The 19438-nt window shown below is 38.7% G+C and overlaps 1 protein-coding gene across 1 annotated transcript in view; it reads right to left on the bottom strand.

Annotated features, from left to right (window-relative positions):
* The window catches only part of GREB1L (GREB1 like retinoic acid receptor coactivator), a 65903-nt gene that overhangs the window by 45613 nt on the left and 852 nt on the right, over positions 1 to 19438 (bottom strand). Inside the window, exons 3-7 of the mRNA XM_026058590.1 lie at positions 12197 to 12373; positions 9706 to 9882; positions 7306 to 7428; positions 1617 to 1754; positions 1164 to 1283 (exon numbers count right to left, since the gene is read on the bottom strand). Coding sequence (XP_025914375.1) covers positions 1164 to 1283; positions 1617 to 1754; positions 7306 to 7428; positions 9706 to 9882; positions 12197 to 12373 — 735 coding nt within the window. The remainder of the gene's footprint in view (positions 1 to 1163; positions 1284 to 1616; positions 1755 to 7305; positions 7429 to 9705; positions 9883 to 12196; positions 12374 to 19438) is intronic.

The raw sequence follows: 19438 nt of genomic DNA, 5'->3' as shown, positions 1-19438 counted from the left end.
TTCGTAACAGATTTTTCAAACCATGCTATCTAAAGAAAAGCATCATAGGTAGCATGAACAAATGTATGCATGCATCTGTTTTCACTGTAGATATGCTTATTCAGTAGAAAAAATGTTACAAAAGATACATGGAAAATGGAGTACACTGTTGAGGTAGTAGATTTGTTGAGATAAACTCAGCCAAAAGGAGGAGCTTGCCTCATATCATATATCTTCAGCAGGTCTTTGAAGACAGAAATCTACAAAAGCTCCTATTGAGTTGAGGTGCTCAAGTAGACAGGCTTATAGTATCAAGTACCCCTTCTTCCCAGGGTGAATATTTCTGAAAACCAATTCCAAAATATCTCAAAACCAAGCCCTCCAAAGCAGAGATAAGAATACATTGTGCAGTATGATAAATGTGTTTTTTTTCCTTGTATGTTTATTCTCCCACTCTGTAGAGACGGGAAGAAGTAATTGTTTATTTCCATTTACAAAGTATTCTGAATCCCAAAACTGAGAAGTACTTCAATAATGAACAGTTTCATTAATAGTTATGTATGAACAGAGGTACATACATACACACAGATGAGTATTCACACTCGTATTTAATACTATTTCATATGATGATATTACATATCTCTCCCAGAGCTTTTCTAGGCACACTAGATGTTTGCTATCACAAACTGTATCCTTCTAACTAGAGATAATCTGGTGGACAGTGACCTCTATTAAGCCAAAATTATATAAAGCCCTCTTTCCTGAGCAGAAACTGTGTGTACTGCTTCTGTAGCATGCCACGCCAGACTCAGCCATAACATTCAAGGTGAAGGCTAATGGAAATCCTTCAAATACGTTCAGATATCCATACATCTTCACAATTTTTGGAGAACTGAGTTTCATTTAAGGAAGTTAGATAGCTTTGGATCCTTATTAATACTATTCTCATCTTCCCTTCCTCCCCTGCTCCCAATAGTTTCACTTTTCCATTGTCCCATTTTATATTAGATTATGGAAACAAGGATCAGGTAATCCCGTGTGCTTCTCTGGGGCACCTGAAACACTCTCCATGGCACCCAAACTCAGTAACGTGTTCTGTGCAACACTTGAGAGAGCAGCACTGGGCTACGAGACCAGCTATACAACTTCTAACAAATAAAATCTCCATATTATTAAAGTTTTACCTGTTCTTGCCGAAGGCCGAATTGTAGGAACAGGTACCACTAAACCAGGAGGAGGCACTGGGGACCCAGGAGACCATCCCCGGTGACGCTTCTTTGGTGGCCCAGAACTGGACATTGATGCTGAGAAGAAAAGCAAAAACTCATTCTAAATGCCATCCTCCCAAGCGACCAGACTCCAGCTCACGTTCCCACTTCACAAGGGTGTTGAGCTAGTATCACTCCACTGACTTCCAGAGGTTTACGCACAGATATATATGAGGCTGGATGATGATGTGAGAAATGTTGCTACTTGTGTTAAAGACTACAAGGTTACCATTAACACTCATGCCAGAAACCAAATGTATCAGTAAAGACTGAACTGCAGAAACAGCTATGATGGGAAGAAAAATAAAATCACCATTTTCAGGCTCAACAGCTAGTGCAGCTTTAAAAAAAGAAACAGGTTTTCTTTACCTTGGTCTCCAGCTGCACAGCTGGGGCTAGGAGACGTTGAGTGAGGCGTAGGCCGCGAGAGTGTAGAACTCAATATATTGTTTCTTCCGCCATTAGCGTTTCCATTAGCAACATCCGTGGCACGCAGTGAAAGGGGAGCTGAGTATATAATAAGATACAGAGTGTGTGGCTTCAGACAATCTTGAAACAAACAAACAAAATAGTAGGCCAGCATATCCACCCCCCCATACACACACACCCCCACACACCGAAAGGGCAAGATGAGTGACTGAAACAAACATACTCCCGGGAAAGCATGCAGTGTACTTAGTAGAAAATAATTTGAACACAGGCAGCAAAATTCTGATCTTGTCATAGGATTTCCAGATTTCAGGGTGGGGAGGATTAGGTGGAAGAACCCCTCCACCCCCCGAACCAACCCCAAATAAAACAAAATAAAAAATTACACACAGAAAATATTTGGGAATTTTGCCATACATTTGTTAGAAACTGAATTTTTTCTGAAATGCCCATCATGAATTCAGCTTATAAAGATTTCTAGGCCTCTTTGGTGCATCTATATTTTTTATCCCCCGATTGTCCATGTGTCATACACAGTAATTCATTACTGGGCTCTAATCTGAACCCTTTGCAAGGGAGCCTGGGCACGGAAGAGAGGATGGTTTGCTGCAATGTGTACATGCTCTGGACATTATTGATGCAAATCATCTTTAATTTTGCCACCTCTGCCTAAGACAATCCTCCAGTCCCACAGACCTGACACCTTAGCAGGCCCCACTATATCCAGATCATGAAATGAAACTACAAAAACAGAGGATCACAAGAATTTATATCCTCTCAGTATTTAGCTCCATCTTATTCTATTCTTAAACCTAACTTTTGCAGGAGGGGAAAAAAAAAAAGGCATAAACTGCATAGGGTGGAAATGGGGCCCAGAGGGCTACAGCTCCTTTGCATGTGCCAGCTCCACAGGGATTTAACTCCCAGGAACATATTCCAGGAGCAATACCAGGAGACGAACTGACAGCTTGCTGATGTCAGCTGCAACAGAAAATGTCCAAGATAAGGGTATTTTCCAACCACAGTCATCCAAATAAATTCAGGCACAAGACTCTCAAACTGACAATTAGGAAAATCTGAATTTTGCACTTGCCAACTGCAAGCTCTCCATCGGCATTCTGAATCACTGATTTGGAACAGACAGATACAGTTGCTGTGGCTCAGTTACAGAACTGGCTGAAATGGTGGGAAGCAATCTGAGTGCATGACAAATTCTACTCTTCCTCAGGCATGGCGGGAAAAAGTACTGGTTTTATTCATCTGAAATATGGTAATTGCTGGTATTTTACAAAAAGGATAGTTTTAATGATTTGTTCAACATAGTATATTAATCATATGCTACATAATACCTATATTATGCACATACGACACTGTATATTGTATAAAATAACATACATAATACATTATGTTTAAAACATAATGCTCGTGTGTGCATACAGAAATCAAAAAATGTATAACTTTTAACTTGCCTATAATAATTTTGATAATTTTATACAACCAGCTAAAGTAATAAATAATCAGAATTGCACAACAGACTAATGAAATGAGGGGTATAGATGCCACAGTTAAGCCTTCTAATTTATTAAATAGAATACAGCAATGCTTAATTAAAATAGCACAGATATTAAACTTCCTTTAAAGCAGACTAAATTCCATGCAATATATCTGGAGAAACTATACCAGTCACAAATGGAGAACACCACATAGCTCTCAGTTATTGAGGCAAGAATCTAAAAAGTGTCATATCAAGAGATGACTTTTATGCTCTCTTAGATAACTTAGGAAGTACAGAAAGGGAAATAATGCATACTTTTAAAATAAGAAAGTCAAGATGTGGCTCAGTTTGGCCAAGGAAATTTATGTGCAGAAGACTGAAAGAATACATGAATATATGAGTTTTGGAAACGCTAGTGAATGTTTTTCTTTTTTCCACCAAAGACTTCCCTTATTTCTTGGCTGCAAAGCAGATAATTCCCTTGGCTCTCAGTTATCCTGCAAAGCAAAGTGCTACCTGCAGCAAATGCCTTTCCTACAAGCTGTACCGACAAAGCCAACGGTTTCACAATGTTCTTGTTCCGGGATGGGTCTTGAGTTCCACTTAAGTTAACAGCAGAAGATGATTTTGCTGGACTGAATACTGAAGAATCTGAGAAAAGAGGTTGTTTAACTAAGTAACGATTAAAAAACTACATATATTTTATATATACACTATCTATGTGTTTTATATATAGTATATATACATAAACACACACACACACACACGTTTATATACATCTACATATGTATCTATGCATATACACAAATATTTTACCCTCCTAAGAAATCAGCATGTAACAATAACTTTTAGGAATTCTAGTAAACATTTACTGAGCATTTCTACAGAGCTTAACAATATAAGAAACTCACAGTAAATCTCTTCCACCATGTTTTCCTTTCACATAACATTTGAAAAATATACTGAGTGTAGAAATTGTTATCTAATTGCTCCTCGAAATAGCCCTGCGGGATAGGCAAGTAAACACCATTATCCTGTGTTACAGAAGAGAAAGCTAAGGCAAGAGCTTATGTGACTTGCCCCCAGCAAACACAGGGAATAAGTACTGGAATAAGTTGCCTAAAAAGGCTGTGGAATCTCCATCACTTGAGATTTTCAAGAACAGGTTATCGAACCTCTGTCATTGAGTTTGACTTAGGGCAGGAAAAATCAAACAGATAATCTCTGGAAGATCACCTAACAGCACTACTGTCTACTAGGCTGTGAAAAGGGTACATCCATTTATGAATCTGGGTAAGCAACGAAGGTGTCTGAATTCAAGTTGTTTGCACAAATTAACAAGCAGCTATTCCTTAGTGCACTTTACCTAGACAGAAAACTATTGTTAGTCCTATTTTATAGATGAATAAACTGAAGAACAAAAACATTCTAATATTTTTCCACTATTAAACTGTAAAACAGAACTGATCCAAAACCTCTCAGTGTGGAGACCACTACTTTAACATTAGACGTGTAATATCTGCAATTTACTTCAAAGAAAAATTATACACGTGGATGCTGTTACACTGAAAAATCCAAATTCTCATAATCATGGTGAAAGAATATTAACTCAGTTTCTCTGCAGAAATTTATTTGCAACAAGTAGGCAGAGTAGGCTCAGTTCACCTACAGATGTCCTAGCAAAACAGCCAGAGAAAAAAAACAGAAGGCCAAGAACAATTTGATCTGTAAATGCATTCACCCTGAGCTAACGCACCATTCTGGGAAGGCAGGTGGGCAGGAGAGTCTACCCTGGCAGATGGAATAATTGAGGTGGAGAACGCACACAGACTTGCCACTGCTGCTCCAGCAGAGAGACTTCTCCAAGTCCACAGGAAATAGGCTGAATGGCTAACAAATGTCAGCCACCAGGTCAGGGGTTCTGCAGAGAAATGCTAATCTCTCATTAAACGTGACGTAGTAAATATGTAATGTAAAAGCCTTCCTCAAAATAAACTGTCTAAAAGCTTTGGGTTCCCCCCTCCCTCTAATTTTAATATATTATCTAGAAATTTTATCTGTGAAAGTAGGTGTGGTTTCTATACATTTAAGTATCGTGCTGGTAGCTAAGCAGTACTTGTAGTACTATTATTAAAATTGTTCATGTCTTTCTACTGTAAAACCCTGTTTCTGGTTGCTTACCACCCTTTAAACATCTGGACTGAAGTTTTCCCTTCTGTGTGTCTGCTTGAAACTGAACATGATACCGATTGACATTTCAGACATTTTTATATTGCCAATTGTCTTTCCTTTGAAAAGGAACTGCATCTTCCCATGTCTTTTTGAAGGAGGGCCCTGACACTTGACTGTAATGTCATGGCTATACAGTACTGGCAATTTTAACTATAGTATTTCAGAACTCTCTTATGCTCTAATTTCTATCATGAAATTACCTTTTCAATGCAGTACTGTGTGTATGCACGTACACTATCTACCTAGAGATATCTTCTAAAACTTGAAGACTGCACTATTTAGTTGCAAAGGCAGACAACAGAAATATTCACAAAACTTAAAAGGAAAAATGGGTATGAGTTGGCAATAAACTGAAAACAGTTTTTTAGAAAGCAGCTTGCTAACAAGTATATCCCTTTCAAAACCTGAGATAATTCAAGTCAAAGTACAAATAGCTACGTAAAGTCTAAGAGAAAAACCTGAACCTTCCTTACAGGCGACACATGTCAGAAATCAAACCACAGAAAAAAGGTACCCTCCCTCTCATCTCCTGGTCACAGGGAATTCAATACGTACGAATGTGGCACTATCTTCAGATAGAAGATAACAGTGGAAGGAGATAAAAAGATTTTGACAACTGTGACCTAAGAGTACAAACAGTGACACACACAAAACCCAAGCAGACTGAAAATCACAGTGAGTGATAAGGAGAAAGCAGTATATAAAAGGTGTATCTATTAACTTGGCAGGTACAATAGAAGACAAAGCTGTGTAAATATTAGATTACTTGTTATTTCAAATAAATGGGTTCTCATGCATCTGCGCAGTTCTCAGGCCAGGCTCTGGAAGCCAATGGATCATGCAATGAAATGCAGATGTGTTTAAATAACACACTCATTTCATTTTAACAATACAGCTTCCTAAACAGAAACAGGCTTGACTACCCAGGGAAAATGTCTCTGAACACACTGATCAGTGATTACAATTTTATATGAATACATATGTTCAGTCTTTCTTTGTCATTTCTATTTAACATTCCTTGTAAGTGAAAAAATACTGTAACAAGCTTGTTTTCCATCTGCATTTCATATTATTCTACAGAAATACATGTTCTGGTACATACATAACAACCAATTACAACAACTAAACAAAAAGTTTCCTCCTATTTTTAATTTTCCAAGAAATAGTTTAGACAGACACAAAAACATGTAATAGCATAGATAACGCTGCAATAAACAAAGCAATGTGAGAAAAGCATGATGAAAGGCACTGTAGCTATTTGCAATGAATAAATAAATAAAATTAATTAATTAAATTCAGATGCTGCTTCTTTATCAGTCAATGTCCATTCAACTTTTATTGTTTCTCCTCAGTTAGGTCTGTCATTCTAGTTTTCTAGTACAGTTACAATGCATGTTAGCTGACATAACACAAAACCAGGGTGCGTGTATGGGAAAATTACTATTCTAAGTACACCCTTGTGTAAAACAAAGTTTAAATAAATAAATAAATAAATAAGAGCTGTTTCGCCTACCCCAAGGGGAATTTTTTTTTTTTCCATTTCAAGGCAAATGACCTATTCCATATACTAAGTAAACAGCTCACTATAAATGTGTAATTTAAGTCTTCTGAGATCCATGGAAAATTAAATGAAACAAACACCATGAGACAAAGAATCAAATAAATTAATCAGAAGATGCTTTAATACTTTTTAATTGGCTATTTGTATGAGAACTGAGCTAATCTTCAACCTCACCTGGCTCTTAATCTTTCACAAAGCAAATTCTGAAAGGTATCCTCCCAGATGTAACTTATACATGACTTGAGGTAAATACCCATTTGTTTACGGCATCCCTAAACCAACAATATCTGAGGCGACTTACCACCCCCAATGGTTATCTTTATAGCACTTTCAGCTCCTACCTGTCTGAGTGAACCCTGATTTGTATCCATTAGCTGATCCACCCTCTGGGGTCGTGGACGGTGACACCGAAGAATTTGGTTTAGCAGAGTGGCTAGCAGCAGATGATTGCCTGCTTCTACATTCTGGAAATGAAGCAGCTACAGTACATATTAACACAGTCTGCCTTGCAGTGCGAAAGTCAGCAACACAGTGGCGAAAGCTGACAAAATGTTAAAAGCATGCACAGCACATAAAACAAACAGCGGCAAATGGCAGCATTCAATGAAAATACAACTCTCACAATTTAGTCAACTTTGTCTTCTAATTAAGAAAATCTCCCTGGGGGCTGTTCAGAGTGCCAGGCAAATACACACCAGATGCTGCAAAATGGCCAGAGCTCTCAGTTCTCAGCTTCCAAGAGATCTGAAAGTACTGGACATATCCCAGGAAACCTTCAGCGACTTCTATGGCAGAACCTTTATACAGACCATCATATATTGTCCTTTAAAAGGAAAAACGTGCCGAAACCCAGATTCTTAGTATGTTTCCACAAAATCTTCAGGGAGATCCCATCCCTGTGACTGTCTGTCTAGGTGAAAACTGAGTTGAGGGAGGAGAACATGACTTTAAAAATTACATATTAATTCATTTTTAAACTGAGATCTAATCAGATTTTGTTTGAAGAGAAGGGGAGAGTTTAAGAGCATTTTTCTAATCAGACCTTTAATGTAAGTAGTTGGGTGAAGTGTAACCATATGGATGGTATTAATATGGGGATAGATCCTATTGAGATGATACCCACAAGATCTATTCTTGGTCAATTTTGTAAAGCTCCAGGGGTGCTCAAAACACTTGCAATCAATATATCACACCAAGAGCTAGCCTGGTATCCTCTTCAGCACATTTACATTTGTGATCAGAAGAAGGTTTAAAATAGTTTTTCATGTGAGTTACTGCTGACAGCATTCACCAGGTCACACACTAACTCCAACCACATGAACATCAGGAATTTCAGAGAAATAATTCCAAAAGCTGATTCTATTCTTCTCTTGTGCATCTCAGCATACCAGTAGCCTACCTACTGTCAATAATCAAAAAATTTACATAGAGTGAAACAAAATGGTGTGTGACTCTGGATTACACTCTCTAACCAACCACAGATGTAGTGGCTATTGTGAACAGTATTGCATATGAAAATCACCAGGCAGAACAAAATGTTCCAACGAACAATTTGCTAAATGGTGCATCAGACTGTGCAGTATCGCGTGGACAAACCCTTTCATAACTCATGGGAAAATAACGAAAAATAAGGTTTCCTTTTTCTGTATTTGGAACTTTAAAAAGAGACTACCAAATTAAACCTTTCCATAGTTTTTATGAAAAGCTCTGTAAAAAACACACCCTCTCAAAATAGCAGTAAATTATACTTGTAACTGAGAAAAGCAGCTAAAGCCAGGACCCCTTTGAACCACAAACTAATCCAGTACCATAATCCCTCATACAGTTCAGTGATACAGTCTCGCTCTGGTGTCATGGTGCCATTCACATGAGGATGTGACTCTTCGGATGTGAATCTCAAACCTCCTCTGGAGCTTCTCCCTTCCTTACATCATCCTCTGTGGAACAACAGGCACCAGAGCCACTCTGCCTTTACTAAGTGAAACCTCAGCTGAGGAAGGCAGGCAGTCAGCACACATACCCCTTACCAGAGAGGAAATAGGTAAACCAATCCCTCCTTTAGTCTTTGCATGGCTCTAGCTCAGAAATCCAGCATCCACCAGTAACCAAACCCATGGTCACCTTCCCTTGGCATCACAACTGTCATCTCTACAATATGTAACAGCAGCACACAGGCTGCTCCAGGAAAAACTAAGCCACAGCGTAAAATGCAGAGTAAATGGCAAGAGTATGCACAATTTCTCCTTCCCTTTCCCTGAGATCAGTGACCAGAGTTTTCTTAATTGTACAGTGTGCTAGCTATCTTCAGGCACTGGACTGCCTTTTGAATTGCATCTGTTAAGATGAATATCACTGGAAAGCTAATGTTGGAGTGCTGGCTGTGAGTCATCTTACTTTAGGCATAGAAAACAATTAGCAGATTCAGGAACCTTATTTCTACTACTGAGATGGCTCCACATCTCAAGAAGGATTGATTTAAGGCTCCCAGTGAAAGCATGAGCGGATGAAGGAAGACCATTTATGATTGCACTGTTTCTATAAAAACTTAAATAAACTTCTTTGGTAAGATCCAGACTTCACAGAAATCAGTAAGAATTTTTCCACTGCCTTTAATCAGTAGAGAAATTCACCTTCTATAATACCATTTTAATGGACACATTTTTAATGGCACCTTTCAATTTCTTGTTCAACATTAAATTAACATAATCTAAAATCCCTAAGTGAATGGGCACCTTAATTACCTTTCCAGCAAATAAGGGGTCCCTTTGACAGTACACCTTGGGAGCTTCTTACTAGGTAGTACTTTAAGTGCTTCTGCTTCTTTGGTTGAGTAGTTAATTTCAGGTTGATGTGATTGGAAAACTCTGTGAAGTACCGAAATCCTCTTTCTCCACAGCCTATACAATTCCCAGAAAATCCTGGAAGAGAGCATGAAGCAAAAGGTATACACACAAATTAAATGATTTGTGGTATTCGCTAGAAATAAGGCCATTTTAACCTACCTGCACATCTAATTAAGACTGACTGAAGGCCTTCAGCCAGAAAGCTACTATAGATGCCCTGCTCAGCTTATGCATGTCAGGAAGCAGTCAGAGAAATTTTAATCTCAGCTTTTCTTGAAATTGTTCTCTCTAAGTCATACTAACACATACCAAAATTCTGCCACCAGTCTTCCCCCCTACACAGTGCAGAGAGCAATAACTACTTGGCAGGGGGAGAACAGCTATGATGCCAGGCTAGGAAATTTTGGTAAGTTTTGCTGTTTCACTTCCACATTCGGACATATAAATAGGTGGGCTCCAAGCAGTATGCTTGCTTCTCTCTCTCAAAACAGTGGCTAATCCATAGTATGCACTGCAACTTTGTATGGCTAAAGCCCATCTTTGTATCTAGTGAATTTTCTCTGAGACACCTTACACAAGGCACTTTCCAGTTAAGGTGAACCTTATAACTTATTAAATCTTGAAAGGAATCACTTAATGTCAAATGCTTTGATTTTCACAGCAAAACTTAGGAGTGCTTAAGAATGCTTTTAAAAACCTGTAATCTCTTACGAAAGCAACAGATTTAGGAATAAAGAAGTAGGCAGAAGACTGCTTTACTGCAGTGTTACTGGCACAGTTTCAAGGCTTCATTGAATTAAGGTCTGGAGGATGCGGTCCAGACCGAGGATTATCTAACACCCTCCATTTTCTCACAGAATACTGCTTCCCCCACTCACCAGCAAAATTCGTAGTTTCATGAGAAAAGATATTCAGCCTTTTTGACAAAACCATTTTCCATAAAAGTCCATTAATTAAGCCATTATCTCTTTCCTAACTATGCCTCATTATCATCTTTTACCATGGTATTGCCCAGGATGCCCAAGAGTGGACTTCTTCATCCTGTTTCTCCCCTGGAGGCACAGAACGAGTTCTTCCCTTCTCCCCTGCAACCTGTTACCAGAAGTAGGCATCAGGGTCTCACAAAGTTACTGAGCCACATCTTTGCTCTTAAGTACCAGCTATGCAGGCCTAGAAATACTTAAAAAATCAACATCAGCAATGCCAGAGCAGAGTTGTGAGTCAGTAGGCTCATTATTAAACAATATCAGAGATGACAGACGGAGCCAAAGCTCTGGAGGGGCTTACCAACAAAGACAAGTATTACTACATTTGATCACACTAAACACCATCTGTCTGCCTATCAGATGTTCCTTATTGATTGCTTCTTGACATTTCCCCTGCTCAGTGGGGAGCAGCCCCTCTGAGGATGGCAGTCTGCACCCCAGAGTGCACCAGGATCCCAATTCCTCAATTGTACCCAGCAAGGACACACCACACCACAGCTCCCACTTGACTCTGGTTGGCGGGATTTCTGCAATAAGTCGGAAGGTTTGCAGTAGCATTTTAAATGAAGGTAAGGGAGAAATAATATTAAAGGTGATAAGTACCAAAAGGAGGTGTTTTCAATAGTTATGTGACATATTGCTAGTCCGGAACAGAATTTGAGCAGTGTGGTTAAATATGGGTAATTATGCTTTATGGTAATTTCTTTCCTGTTGAAAGGTCTTTCTGATTATATTCTAGGCAGCACAGTGACTGGGGAGAGAAAGGAAAGAGTGAATTCAAAACAGACTAAAGGAGCCAAAATACATTAAATCACTTTTAGCACCAGTTGTGAGCCAAGCAGGAAATCTAGGTGCATATATGCCTGTCTTCAACCACCAAAAATTCCTGTATTCCCATATTAAACTTTAAAAGCTCATAAATGTAACCAGGTATGATGTAAATAATTTTTAGCTATGTGTTAGTTTTTGAGGGCCAAACTGTCCTCAGAGCTCCTATTGAAAATAATGTTCCTGGTGGAGCCAAGCGTAGAATTTGTCTCTTAATCCACAGAAAATAGATAGCTCATCTTCTACAGTTGTATGAGCATATTTCTTCTTAAATGAAAATGCTGTAAGCATCAGTAGAGATAAAAAGTATATGGATATTTCACATTTAGAATTCCAGGGCTGCAATTGACTTCTGCCCACACAGAAATCACCAAGCTTCGATTGCGGTTAATTGTAGAATCAGGGACTTGTTTTAAAATGGGCTTTTAAGGCAGGTTCAGCTATGGATTTAATTCAATAAAAACAAGCCTCTCCTCAACATATTTCTATTAGAAGGTCATTAGCTGAAATGATTTTAGGTAATTTTGAAATGACTTTCTCTCTGAATTATTATAGTAAGAACAAAAACCTCTTACCTAAAAGTGCATTTTTTCCATGATCATCTGGCAAAAACCGCTTGTCAACAGCGCAGACTAGAATGTGCTCAGGAAGGTTTGGAGACTTGGCTCCTACTAACAGGAAGCCTGCTGGGATATCAATTTGCTCCATGCACAGAGATACTAACCGTAAATCCTTGCCTGCTTGACAAAAACCTAAAAAAGAAACCAAAACAAAACAGATAAATCTTTGAAAGATTTGCTTTAATTTTCTTCTTTGCACCAGTTGCAAACAAATGGGGCTCCCCCCACAGCTTAAGGATGTAACTGGGGGTTTTAATATACCTTTTTCAAGGGAAGTAGAGGAAATTGAGGTAATATCTCATCGTTCTAATGTCTTAACATCTCACTGCTTTCAACAGTGTTTGGGTGAATCCCCGACAAAGACTAAGATCCACTAGCTCAGGGTTTCAGAGACAATGGATAAACAGTATGGCACTGCGTTTGCAGGGATCAAAAATCACCTCTTCCTTTTGCAGTCAGCATATTCAGATAGCTCTATTCTTTTTCTTGAGCAATTTCTACTTTCAAGGAAGGAAATGACAGGTGCCAGAGAAAGCAACAGTCAAGTGGCTTCCTCCACAGCAAAGGATATAATCACAAGGGGCTTTCTGATTTCCCTTGGACAGAAGTTAGGAAAAGCACTCCCAAGTTTTATTAAGGTTTTGTGTTGTGTTCCCCTCCAGTTCTCACTTCTATGGCTGCAAGAACGATGCTCCAACAGTAAGAGCCGGCCCTCGCATCTCTCCTAGCAATAGCTGGTGGCAAACTCCCCTATTTCAGGGTAAAGTATGGAGTCCAAAGATATCACACATTCATCCATGGACCTTCTCTCTTTTGCTACAACCATAGAAATATGCTGATGTACACAACACATGCATCTGAATGAATCAATATTTTAAAATAAAGAAAATCCATAATGTATACTGTTCTAACATTGTTAAAAACAAACACATTGAATTTGAAATTACTGCAATACCTATTAAGACTTAAGCTATTAATGCATATTAATTACACTTAATTTAAAATATTATTCAAGCAGGCCATAGTTGTTACAGAATTTTTAAAGAAAAATCAAACCATTGGACACTGACTACGCATATGGGAACACAATGAAATCACAGCTTAACCAAGAGCCACCTGAACCATTATTAATACATGTGTCTGCACTCTTACCTACAAGTGATAAAACACATAATTTAAAACTTCAGCAAAGTTGGTGGAAGCAATTTTTTTTTGTGATTTTTTTTTAATCTCAAAACTACCTGACAAAGAGCATGCACAAAGGGGAATGCTGAGCCAGTTATCATAAACTTCCCAGCAAGCAGCAACTCGTTAAAAACATGGTCCAACGCATGTTTGGTCTTGTGCCTATACGCAGAATCTGCTGAAATTTACCAACTGTTGACAATGTGGGCAATCGGTAGATAACACCAAACACCGAAATCGGTAGATAAGGATTATGAAACAACAAGTTTGATAAGATTTGGAGACAGATTTAAACTTATGTCTTTAACAATTACCGTTCAGCCTTGTCTCTATCTAAAAATTTTCTCAATAAAGTGCAGTGACTAGTAAGAGGTTTCTGGATGAGCTGTTAGCTGATAACAATACAAGGGTGTCAAAGACAGCAGGATTTTGGTTGTCAACATTGGTAACAGTTACATTTCAATATGGACTTGCTTTCAGAATAGGCATATGACATTCAGAGTGCTGAATATCATACAAGAAACTTAAAGCCTTTTGGATGCTTGCAGATTTCAATGCCCCACTCAGTTGGAGCAATGCTCCAGCGTTCGATGGGATTTGGGGCTAAGCAAGGACCCAGCTATGACCCAGGCTAAGAAGCCATTTGGAAGCTGTGCTGGCAAAACACCTTCAGCTACTTTTTGAACAGCTTCACATCACCATTTTGGATGAATCCCCAGGAGCAGGAACAGGAGACCACAGCATCTTAACCAGGTGATGAGCATTACTCAGTAACATCTTATCAGTCCCCACTGAAACAAAGCTATGCATCCTAGTCCGGTATCACAGGCAACAGCAGCCTCTTCTCTGAGAGACTGGTGATCTGAATGCATTTAATTTTTCTCACCATTTAGGATATGTAGGGCTGTATTACAGAAATGCTGCATCCTGCCTAATCTGCAAACAACACTTAAGATTCACTCCCTGTATCTTCTCTTACTCCACCCAGAGTACTCCCAGAGGCCTCCCACATCCCTCTTCTTCCTCCTTTCCCAGTTTTCTCCTACATCCTCGTCTGCTTTGGTCAGTGAGGTCCCCAGAGGTGTGTGTGTGCAGACCAACCGGTCAGCACACGCTCACTGAATGCCCAGGCTGCAGAAGAAGAGAGAGATAATTACTCTTCTGCCTTAGGGGACACTGATGTCGTCTAACCAGCTCCTGGACTTTACAAATCCTGCTGAAGTTCAGTATCTTTAAGATCTCCACCTTTCTGCCAAATGGGGCCAAAAGCAGCTACCGGCTTCCTGACAAACAGGCCGCCGAACACGCAGGCAATTGCGTAAACCTCATTTTCTTCGGAAGCCAAACAACAGCACTGACCCTAAAAGTAATTTCCTCTGGCTCCCCTTCTGCAGCGAGGAAAGCAATCCCGAGGAGCGAGCAGCAACAGGGGGCAGCACAGACAGAAACTCCAAGCCTTCGGGGGCTTTTGTTTGCTCCACAGCTGCATCAACAGCAGCACGGGGAGGCTGACGAGTTTGGCCAGGTACATCTGGCGGGAACTTACAGCAAGAGATATTTAGAGAATGCAAATCTGCCGCTGTGCAGTGAAAGTCTTGGATTTTCTTTCACAGAAATGCAGATGGTACATTCGAGAGCCATTCATTATCCTTCTTTGCTCTGCTCTGGGGACTGCAAATCACTCTTCTAGTTTTTAGTTCCTGCTGCTTTTTTAAACTAAATCACAAAATTCCATGCAAGAACCATTTATGTGGAAGCAAGTAATTCACTGCAGGGAGAGGAAGGAGGGATTAATCACTTTCTCTGTTGCATTCTAATTAGAAAGATGTATTTTTTTTTTTTTTTAGCTAACAAGCAACTTGGAGACCCCAACCTTTTCTTTTCTCTTCTGCATGATTTCGCATTGATATTTAATTCTCTGTGAGATATATCCACTTCAACAAAGACAAAACATGATCTCTCTGTGAAAGTATCACCTGCGCAGCCCAATTTTAAGGTTTTGGCCATGCAAAAATTCATTTACATTTCATAGCTATTCATTTATAATTGAGTTTGCACATAAATTGCCATGCTAAGTAGCACTAACACATGCAACTCAAAAAAAAGAAAAGAAAAAGAATGTCACTTTAGTGTTATTCACATTTATATGTGTACTTTTTATGGACACATAAGCATGAAGAGGAGAAAACCTCTGAGCTGCTGAAAAACATTTTCTCTATTGTTTATCAAAATGTAATTTTCAAAAGTAAAAGCACACATCTGAGCTGCTGCATTAAAAAAATCATCTCCCCACAGGATCTCAGCTTTGTTTTAAAAAAAAGAGCAGGCATTTATATTCTGATTAGAGATTTGCAAATACCAAGAGCAGTCACAAAACAGAATAATGAATAGCTTTTACAGACATTATCTGCATTTCTTTGAAAGAAAATTCAATAGTTTTTTGCTTCTGAGAAGTACATTTGCATTCTCCAGTATCACTTCACTTAGGTTAATACAGTCTGATCTTCCTGAAAATGAAAATGTGTCCACACAACTATTGACACCCAGAAGTCCTGGTATCTTCTTAAAAACGAAGTTTGTTCCCACCAGTAGCAAAAAGCAGTTTCAGTGTGAGGTACCAACCCCTTGTTGTAGTGCAGTAAACGGGATATTTGCATAAGAAATTAGCTTCCAAGAATTACATATGAATTACAGGTCACTGTCACTTGCTATTGTAACTTCACAGTAACTGATCAGGTGTTAAGTACCTGCTTACCTAATTGCCTCTGAAACTACCTTGGCCCTTCTTTAAGCATCAGATAAATTGAGGATTTACTAACAAAAGGAAGGTGCTACTATTGTGTTTCACACATCTTGCATAAAATGCTAGTCCACAAATTAGAAATAGCCTATTTTAAAGCTACAGTAAACAAGTGGCTAAGTGGCTTCTTGTATTATTTTGCTGCATATTTGAGATACTTCTATGAAGATTAAATATTTTTATTGAAATCTTATTTTCATGGAAGAAATGTTACTTACAAAAGTTCACCTTGAGCAGAAAAAAGCCCCCCAAATAAGTGAATCCCCCAAATTCTGTTGTTATTCTTGATTTAAAAGTCTTTATTTTTATCACTAATAATGAGGATCAACCATAAATGCCCTATCCTCTTTCCAATGGTTAATTAACAGGAAAGTTAAGGGAACTAATATTATACCCAGCTGATAAAGAATATCCAACTAAACTGTCACTTGTGAGGCATTTATTTTTTACTGATGAATAAAGGCAGTAAGATCTACTTTATGCGCATGTGACTGACAACTCAGCCATCTGAATATAAGGAACAGATCACTGCAGAAAAAAAATACAATTATGGCATAAATCCTGATTTCAGCCAAACAAACAGCACGAATACCTTACAAGGGAAGAGATTTTACCCAATCTGTGTTAAAACCTGGGAGACAGGTTTTGCAGCAAGCAGAATTATAACTGCAGGTTCTTGTACCTAGATTCTGATCTTGGATCAGCAATTAAATACATTCTCAGTTAAAAGCATCCAAACAGCCATGGTGAATTCAATTAGTCTAACAGCATTTTTTAACATTTTCCTAATGCTATTTATCTTTGGAATTAAGTAAGAAAGATAAGGAACGTAAACAATGGCAGTGATTGTTTCTTATGTCTCCGGAAGGACCTATGCACGAGAAGAAAGAGATCTATCAAATTAGTATCTTACTGAGTATGGTCTGCAGAGTGAATGTTTGGGACCTTAGGTGTTTCAAACACTTGAAACACAAATGAAACCATCCTGACGTATTATTAGAAATATTTTAGAAGATGTATTTTCCTTTCCTTTTCCAGGTACAGAATCCCCTTCTCTTAAATCAGCTCCTTGAGGAAAACACTGAAGATAGACTTTGTAAACTTTAAATTGTAAATTTGACTGAAGAGTAATGAATAATCCTCAAATTCTGAGGATATAATATAGGAAAATTCCTTCCAGGGTACCCTGATCATAAAAAACTTAGATTAAAAAAGCAAAACACAGAACCCTACATATGAAGTCTTCTTCTTCCAGGACATACTAAAGAGCATAATGTAATTAACATATTTTGTTAACTATAGCATAACTAAGCACATACACTTTGCAGCTACACCACAGATGTCTTTACTGCAGTTAGTACTTGACAGCTGAGCACCAACCTGCATTGCCACGTCAGGCAGAGCAGCCTTTCAAAGCCATCCAGAGCAGATGTGGCAAAGGTGCTGATGAATGTGGCACAGTTTGCATATGGAGGAAAAGGCCACATCTTAAACAAAGACATATGCATTTACCTGGAAATTCACACGTAATATCTTTGTCCAGGCACGTGAACGCAACCATGGACCATAAGAACATGTGAACACTGGGTGTATAGGACTAAAAAAGATTTCCTGATGTCATATAAAAAGTTCTTTCACAATTGAACAATTGGTGCCCTTGGAGCCAGGTTAAGTTTTTTGTCCCTGTTCCTGCTACTGAAAGGCTCTTCCAGAACTCTGTCACTAACAGTTAAAGAAATCCTGAATGGATTCACAACCATTTTATCCACCCATTAGATTTCTGCCTACAGGACCATGCTGGCCTGACTAGCTCTTCCTCCACCTTAGTGTTTCATCCTGGATGTATTTAGAAGGTGTAATCACATGCCACCTCAGTTTTTGTTCTGGCGGGCAAAAAAGCCTCTTATAACTCCTTCCATTTTAACATGCTGTTGGTTCTCCTCTGCATCCCATCCAGTTTATTGTACATTTCTTTAACAGCAGTGATCAGAACTGTTCATGCTCTCCACAGGAGATTTTGCAGTACCTTGTACAATGCCATTATTGGCATTCTTATTCTCTGTTGAAAATATCTTCTTAGGAATACATCATATTATACTTTCTCCTTCTCTGCTCCTTCTAAATTACAAGCCTGAAAGATAGCAAAACCTCTTATTCAGAGTCACTAACTTAAAACTGAATAACAAATTCTCTCAACCATTTCCCCCAGCTTCCCATAGTAGCCAGTCTTTCTATTTCTTTGTATTTCAGGGAACTGGAGGTACATTGTTACAGAGAGTAAACAGGCTTATGTAAGCTGCATTCAGAAGGGACAAAGGCAAAAATGTCAATGTTTGGCACCAATTACCAGAAAAAAATTCTAAAGATAAGTAGAAACTGGGGCTTACTTCTATCACTGCATGTAACCACACACTACAGTAAGGTATAAAACTATCCTACGAATCACAGCTTTCTATGGCCTCTACACAAGAAAGCCCATAATTCAGGAAGATGTTGAGTAAAACGTCAGTAAGGGTTTTAGGGTCTGAGGAGAGGGGTTGTTTGTATTCAAGAGTTGGCAGGGGGGATGGAGGTTGGTTGTTTTTAAGAGAAGCCCATATAATAATTATGAATAGATCTTCTTTCTTTAAGGAACAGTTATATCTTCAGAATATCACAATTATGTGATAAGATGAACCAACTACACAAAGTTTACTTAGTTCAACAGGTATATTCATAATCATCTTACCCTTTCTTTAACATATTTAAAAACAAAAAGCAAAACAGTACCATCAAAAATTTTGCTCATCTTGAACAACAAGCAGGACAGCTCAGGGTAAGTAAGCAATAGCCAGTAGATAGGTGGGAAAGAGAAAATAGAGATGCTTCCATTACCTGTTTTATAAGGTGCCACAGCCATTGTGGACAGGCTGGCTACTGCAGCTGTTCCCATAAAAGAAACTGAGGGGAAATGACCACCTTTGGGGAAAAGGGGTCCCCCCACCAGCAACAAACTTTTCATCCTTCTTATCCCCCTGGTAGCCGAAGTAACACCAAGTCTCCATTTTCTCTCTCCAGACTCTTCCCTCTGCCCACGACAAGACCCTCTTTCTTGCAAGCACAAAATCCAGTTTTGCCAATGTTTCTGAGAAGCCTTGACGTATAATCACTCTGACAAGAATTTAAGAGCTGAGAACCAGCCATAGGGATGCTTAGTTAAGTAGCTGCTTCTA

The sequence above is a fragment of the Apteryx rowi genome, unplaced genomic scaffold, assembly GCF_003343035.1.
Source record: "Apteryx rowi isolate R43461 unplaced genomic scaffold, aptRow1 scaffold_149, whole genome shotgun sequence".
NCBI classification, from domain to species: Eukaryota; Metazoa; Chordata; class Aves; order Apterygiformes; family Apterygidae; genus Apteryx; species Apteryx rowi.
Note: the sequence above shows the minus strand (reverse complement) of the source record. Positions and strands in the feature narration are given on the sequence as shown.